We start from the raw sequence: 7,575 nt of genomic DNA on the forward strand, positions 1-7,575 counted from the left end.
CAGAGCACACCGTACTAAGCGCCCATCCTGCGCACAGCATACTCTAATAGGGGCCGATCCTTTGCAGAGCATACTGTAATAGGCGCCGATCCTTTGCAGGGCATACTGTACTAGGCGGCGATCCCCGGCAAAGCACACCGTACTAAGCGCCGATCCTTTGCAGAACATACTATAATAGGCGCCGATCCTTTGCAGGGCATACTGTACTAGGCGGCGATCCCCTGCAGGGCACACCGTACTAAGCGCCGATCCTTTGCAGGACATACTATAATAGGCGCCGATCCTTTGCAGGGCACACTGTACTAGGCGGCGATCCCCTACAGAGCACACCGTACTAAGCGCCGCTCCTTTGCAGGGCCTACTCTAATAGGCGCCGATCCTTTCCAGAGCATACTCTAATAGGCGCCGATCCTTTGCAGGGCATACTCTAATAGGCGCCGATCCGTTGCAGGGCACACCGTCCTAAGCGCCCATCCTGCGCAGAGCATACTCTAATAGGCGCCGATCCTTTGCAGGGCATACTCTAATATTTATTTACTTTATTTGCACATACCTATTCTATTTATTTTGTCAGTACGTTTGGTTTTGTTCTCCGTCTCCCCCCTTCTAGACTGCGAGCCCGCTGTGGGGTCGGGCCTGTCTCGATACGTTGCCCATTTGGACTTCCCAAGCGCTCAGTCCAGCGCTCTGCACATAGTAAGCGCTCAATAAATCATCATCAATCGTATTTATCGTAGTAAGCGCTCAATAAATACGATTGATGATGATGAATAAATCCGATTGATGATGACGATGTAATAGGAGGCGATCCTTTGCAAAGCACGCTGTAGTAGGCGTCGGTCCCCTTTTAGAGCCCCTTAGAGTGGGGGCCCGCTGGGGGCCGGAGGCGGTGGGCGTCTCCCCCGCTCCCCCGGCCGTCCCGGAGCGTAGTGGGCGCCCTTACCGGCCAGGCCGGCTCCTCCGCCTCCGCCGCCGCCTCCTCCTCCTCCTCCTCCTCCCGGGCGGCCGCAGTCGGTCCCATCGCGGCCGTGGCCCTTCCTCCGCTGCAGGATGAAGTAGGGGTTGGCCCGCTCCGTCAGCCACAGCGCGTTGGCCAGCAGCACCTCCTCCGGGGTCAGCCACATGCTCGCTCGCCGACACACAACCACACAAAACGACACAACCCGGGGGAGAGGCCGGACCCCCCCCCCCCCGCCCCTCACCCGGAGCCCCGGGCCGCCCAGCCCACCCGCATCGCAACCGCCTCGCCCTGGTACCCGGAGGAGGGAGGGGAGGGAGGAGGAGGAGGGAGAGGGGGAGGAGGAGGAGGAGGAGCAGCGGCCGCGAGGGTCTCCGGGCCCCTGGTCCTCAGGCCGCGCAGCTCCCCCGTTTCCGAGGGAAGGCACCGCCCCCCAATTCCCACTCCTCCTCTTCCTCCTCCTCCTCCCACCTGCAAGGGACCGTATCCAAAGACGGGCCCTCCTCCTTCCTCCTGCTGGTCCAGTGTGGGAGAGGGCCAGGCCAAGGGGGATGGAGAAAGCCTGGCTGCCGCATTTTATTCATTTATCTATTTATTTATTCATTTAACCTATCTACTCATTTACCTATTTATCCACTTACCTATCTATTCATTTACCCATTTACCTATTTATCCATTTACCTATCTATTCATTTACCTATTTATCCATTTACCTATCTATTCATTTACCTATTTACCTATTTATTTATTCATTTATTTATTTATTCATTTACCCACCTATTCATTTACCTATTTATCTATTTACCTATTTATCCAGTCATTTACCTATCTACCTAGTTATTTATTCATTTATCTATTTATTTATTCATTTACCTATTTATCCATTTATCCATTTATCTACTTATCCATTTACCTATTTATTTACCCACCTATTCATTTACCTATTTATCTATTTACCTATTTATCCAGTCATTTACCTATTTATCCAGTCATTTACCTATCTATCCATTTACCTAGTTATTTATCTATTTATTTATTCATTTATCTATTTATTTATTCATTTACCTATTTATCCATTTATCTACTTATCCATTTACCTATTTATCCATTTATCCATTTACCTATTTATCCATTTACCTATTTATTTATCCACTTACCTATGTATCCATTCATTTACCTATTTATCCATTTATCTACTTATCCATTTACCTATTTATCCATTTATCCATTTACCTATTTATCCATTTACCTATTTATTTATCCACTTACCTATGTATCCATTCATTTACCTATTTATCCAGTCATTTATCTATTTATCCATTTACCTAGTTATTTATTCATTTATCTATTTATTTATTCATTTATCTATTTATTTATTCATTTACCTATTTATCCATTTACCTATCTATTTATCCATTCACCTATTTATCCATTCACCTATTTATCCATTCATTTACCTTTCTATCCATTTATCTATTTATTACTCTATTTCATTTGTACATATTTATTCTATTTATTTTATTTTGTCAGTATGTTTTGTTTTGTTGTCTGTTTCCCCCTTCTAGTACTGGGAGCCTACCGTTGGGTAGGGGCCGTCTCTATATGTTGCCAACTTGGACCTCCCAAGCGCCTAGTCCAGTGCCCTGTACACAGTAAGCACTCAATAAATACGATTAAATGAAAAAAATGAAATGAATGAATGAATGTGCATCTAGCTTTACTTCTATTTATTCTGATGACTTGATACCTGCCCACATGTTTTGTTGTTGTCTGTCTCTCCCTTCCAGACTGTGAGCCCACTGTTGGGTAGGGACCGTCTCTATATGTTGCCAACTTGTACTTCCCAAGCGCTTAGTACAGTGCTCTAAACACAGTAAGCGCTCAATAAATACGATTGAATGAATGAATGCCGCCACCTCCCCCTTGTCGTGGAGGCTTTTGTTTCTGTGCTGCCAGGTCCGGTCACACGCTCTGGCTGTCATCCCCATCCACCCCTCCTCTTCTCCATTCCAGAATCATTCATTCAATCGTATTTATTGAGCGCTTACGCTGGGCAGAGCACTGGACTAAGCGCTTGGCAACGTATAGAGATGGTCCCTACCCAACAGCGGGCTCACAGTCTAGAAGAGGGAGACAGACACCAAAACATATTAACAAAATAAAATAAATGGAATAAATATGTACAAGTAAAATAGAGTAATAAATATGCACAAACATATATAATCATTCATTAATTCAATCATATTTATTGAGCGCTTACTGTGGGCAGAGTAGTGTACTAAGGGCTTGGGAAGTACAAGTTGGCAACATATGAAGATGGTCCCTACCCAACAGCGGGCTCACAGTCTAGAAGGGGGAGACAGACAACAAAACAAAACATATTAACAAAATAAAATAAATGGAATAAGTATGTACAATTATTGAGCACTTATGGTGTGCAGAGCACTGTACTAAGCGCTTGGGAAGTACAAGTTGGCAACATATAGAGATGGTCCCTACCCGACAGCGGGCTCACAGTCTAGAAGTCGTGAAAGGACCCTGGCCGGAGGCCTTGCAAGCCCTTCTTCATTCATTCAATCATTTATTGAGCGCTTACTGTGTGCAGAGCACTGGACTAGTGCTTGGGAAGTACAAGTTGGCAACATATAGGGACGGTCCCTACCCTACAGCGGGCTCACGGTCTAGAAGCAGCCTGGCTCAGTGGAAAGAGCACGGGCTTTGGAGTCAGAGGTCATGGGTTCAAATCCCAGCTCCGTCACTTGTCAGCTGTGTGACTTTGGGCGAGTCACTTAACTTCTCTGGGCCTCAGTTCCCTCGTCTGTAAAATGGGAATGAAGACTGTGAGGCCCCCGTGGGACAAACTGATCACCTTGTAACCTCCCCAGAGCTTAGAACAGTGCTTTGCACATAGCAAGCGCTTAATAAATGCCATTATTATTATTATTAGAAGTCGTGAAAGGACCCTGGCTGGCGGCCTTGCAAGCCCTTCTTCATTCATTCAATCGTATTTATTGAGCGCTGTGTGCAGAGCACTGTACTAAGCGCTTGGGAAGTACAAGTTGGCAACAGAGAGACGGTCCCTACCCTACAGCGGGCTCACAGTCTAGAAGTCATGAAAGGACCCTGGCCGGCGGCCGTGCAAACCCTTCTTGGGCAAGTCTTATTTTGTTCAGTTGTCCATCTCCCCCTTCTAGACTGCGAGCCTGCTGTTGGGTAGGGACCGTCTCTATATGTTGCCGACTTGTACTTCCCAAGAGCTTAGTACAGTGCTCTGCACACCGTAAGCGCTCAATGAATATGATTGAATGAATGAAAAGTCACTTCTAGAACAGTGCCCCAGCTCTTAGAACAGTGTCTGGCCCATAGTAAATGCTTAACAAATACCATTATTATTATTATGCTCTGTATATTGCCGATTTGTACTTCCCCAGCTCTTAGAACAATGTCTGGCCCATAGTAAATGCTTAATACCATTATTATTATTATTATTATTCTCTGTATGTTGCCGATTTGTACTTCCCAAGCGCTTAGTACAGTGCTCTGCACATAGTAAGTGCTTAATACACATGACTGAATGAAAAGTCACTTCTAGAACAGTGCCCAGCGCTTAGAACAGTGCCCCAGCTCTTAGAACTGTGTCTGACCCATAGTAAATGCTTAACAAATACCATTATTATTATTATTATTCTCTGTACGTTGCCGATTTGTACTTCCCAAGCGCTTAGTACAGTGCTCTGCACACCGTAAGCGCTGAATAAATACGATTGAATGAATGAATCCTTCATCTGTCAAATAGGGATTAAGACTGTGAGCCCTACATGGTACAGGCTGAGGACCTTATATCTACCCTTGTATCTGACCTTCTCTATCAGAGAAGCCAGGTGGCTCAGTGGAAAGAGCCCGGGCTTTGGAGTCAGAGGTCATGGTTCAGATCCCCACACTGCCAACTGTCAGCTGTGTGACTTTGGGCAAGTCACTTCACTTCTCTGGGCCTCGGTTACCTCATCTGTAAAATGGGGATTAAGGCTGTGAGCCCCACATGGGACAACCTGATCACCTTGTAACCTCCCCAGCGCTTAGAACAGTGCTTTGCACATAGTAAGTGCTTAATAAATGTCGTCGTTATTATTATTACCCCAGCACTTAGAACAGTGCTTGGCACATAGTAAGCACTTACCAAATATCATCACTAGAAAAACTTGGCAGATTAAAAATAAAAAGGTCCCTGGCCCTTAAAGGGCTCACAACCTAGGAGCTTGGCACATACTAAGCACTTAATAATAATAATAATGATAATGGCATTTGTTAAGCATTTACTATGTGCCAAGCACTGTTCTAAGCACTGGGGTAGATACAAGGTCATCAGCTTGTCCCACGTGGGGCTCACAGTCAATCCCCATTTGACAGATGAGGTAACTGAGGCACAGAGCATTCACTTATTCAATCGTATTTATTGAGCGCTTATGGTGTGCAGAGCACTGTACTAAGCGCTTGGGAAGTACAAGTTGGCAACATATAGAGACGGTCCCTACCCAACAATGGGCTCACAGTCTAGAAACGGGCTCACAGTCTAGAGCAGTTAAGTGACTTGCCCAAAGTCACATAGCTGACAAGTGGTGGAGCCGGGATTAGAACCCACGACTTAATACCATCATTTTTATTATTCTTCCCTTGACCTACTGTAGTGCGACCTGAGAAGTTCGATTTGGCCCAAGAGTCTGTGATCCTTCACATCTCACTGAGTCGCCGTCCTAGTGGCTAGTGTCAGTTGATGAAGATGACGGTATTTGTTAAGTGCTTTCTATGTGCCAAACACTGTTCGAAGCACTGGGGTAGTTACCAGATAATCAGGTTGGCCCACGTGGGGCTCGCAGTTTTAATCCCCATTTTACAGAGGAGGTCACTGAGGCCCAGAGAAGTTAAGTGACTTACCCAAAATCACACAGCTGATGGGTGGTGGAGCCGATATTAGAACCCGTGACCTCTGGCTCCCAAGCCCGTGCTCTTTCCACTAACCCACGCTGCATCTCTAGTTGTAGGACGTTAGGCATAGGGTGAAAAAAATCCCAGGATTTTTACCCTCCCCCCAAAAAAACGATCACAGACACTACATATAGAGAAAATAATTAACACTGATAAGCTTCCCAAGAGCACTGTACCTTTTCAAACTATGTTGACATTGTTTTTTTCAACATAAATCCTTGGATTAGACATATCAGGGGATCGTTCCTCTTCCAGAAAATAGAAAACAAAATAAATGCTTAACCCATTAGGTCTCTTCAAGTGGCCACCAGAGACTTAACAGGACTTATGGAGGGGTTTCAAGGCACCCCATCAGCTCTCTCACACCTACCTACCCTCACTCCTCCCACCATAACCGAGCTCATTCATTCAATCATATTTACTGAGCACTTACTTTCATTCAATCGTACTTATTGAACGCTTACTGTGTGCAGAGCCCTGTACTAAGTGCTTGGGAAGTACAACACTTCACCCCTCTAAGACCAACCTACTCATCGTGACTTCCTCTCTTGTCTTTCACCATCGACACCTGTTCATTCATTCTAATCGTATTTATTGAGCGCTTACTGTGTGCAGAGCACTGTATAAGCGCTTGGGAAGTACAAGTTGGCAACATAGAGAGACAGTTCCGACCCAACACCTGTATTCAAATCTCCTCGAGGAAGCCTACTCAAAGACTTCTCTTAAGATCACATCTTCTCCGAAAGGTCTTCAACGAATAAGTCCTCTTTTCTCCAGCTCCTTTTCCCTTCTGTGTCATATAGGCACCTCTGTCTACGACCTGTGGACATTTGATATTCACTCCACCCCCCAACCCCACAGCACTGATGTACATATCTTTAAATTATACATGATACATTTCATTCAAATTAATGTCTAGACTGTAAGCTCATTATCGACAGGGCACGTGTCTGCTAATTCTCTTGCTCTCTCCCAAGTGCTTAGTACGTTCATACAATCATATTTATTGAGCACTTACTGTGTGCAGAACACTGAACTAGGCGCTTGGAAAGTACAATTCAGCAACAGAGACAATCCCTGCCCACAACGGGACAGTGTACATAGGAAGCACTCAATAGATACAACTGATTGTTTCTCTGACTAATCTCTCCATTTTCCTTTTCTACTGCATTACCTATGCACTTGAGTCTGTACCCCAAAAAACACTTTGTCACATACCCCACTCCTTACCCCCACAGAACAAATGAACATATCGTGCCCAGTGGATAGAGCATAAGCCTGAGAGTCAAAAGGACCTGTTTTCTACTCCGGCCTCCACCATTTGACTGCTGTAACCATGGGCAAGTTACTTCACTTCTCGGGGCTTCAGTTCCCTCATCTATAAAATGGGGATTAAGACTGTGAGCCCCAAGTGGGACAGGGACTGCATCCAACCTGATTAGCTTGTATCTACCCCCTTCATTCAATTGTATTTATTAAGCCCTTACTGTGTGCAGAACATTGTACTAAGTGCTTGGGAAGTACAAATTGGCAACACATAGAGACAGTCCTTACCCAACAATGGGCTCAGTCCAGAAGGGAGAGACAGACAACAAAGCATGTAGACAGGTGGTAATACCATCAGAGTAAATAGA

The 7,575-nt window shown here is 45.3% G+C and overlaps 1 protein-coding gene across 1 annotated transcript in view; it reads right to left on the reverse strand.

The window, feature by feature from the left end:
* Positions 1 to 1,149, reverse strand: part of TBC1D9 (TBC1 domain family member 9) — a 96,659-nt gene extending 95,510 nt beyond the window's left edge. The window contains exons 1-2 of the mRNA XM_038754985.1: positions 1,028 to 1,149; positions 944 to 976 (exon numbers count right to left, since the gene is read on the reverse strand). Coding sequence (XP_038610913.1) covers positions 944 to 976; positions 1,028 to 1,124 — 130 coding nt within the window. The 5' untranslated portion in view covers positions 1,125 to 1,149. The remainder of the gene's footprint in view (positions 1 to 943; positions 977 to 1,027) is intronic.
* Positions 1,150 to 7,575: the final 6,426 nt, after the last annotated feature.

Source organism: Tachyglossus aculeatus, chromosome 12, assembly GCF_015852505.1.
Source record: "Tachyglossus aculeatus isolate mTacAcu1 chromosome 12, mTacAcu1.pri, whole genome shotgun sequence".
NCBI classification, from domain to species: domain Eukaryota; kingdom Metazoa; phylum Chordata; class Mammalia; order Monotremata; family Tachyglossidae; genus Tachyglossus; species Tachyglossus aculeatus.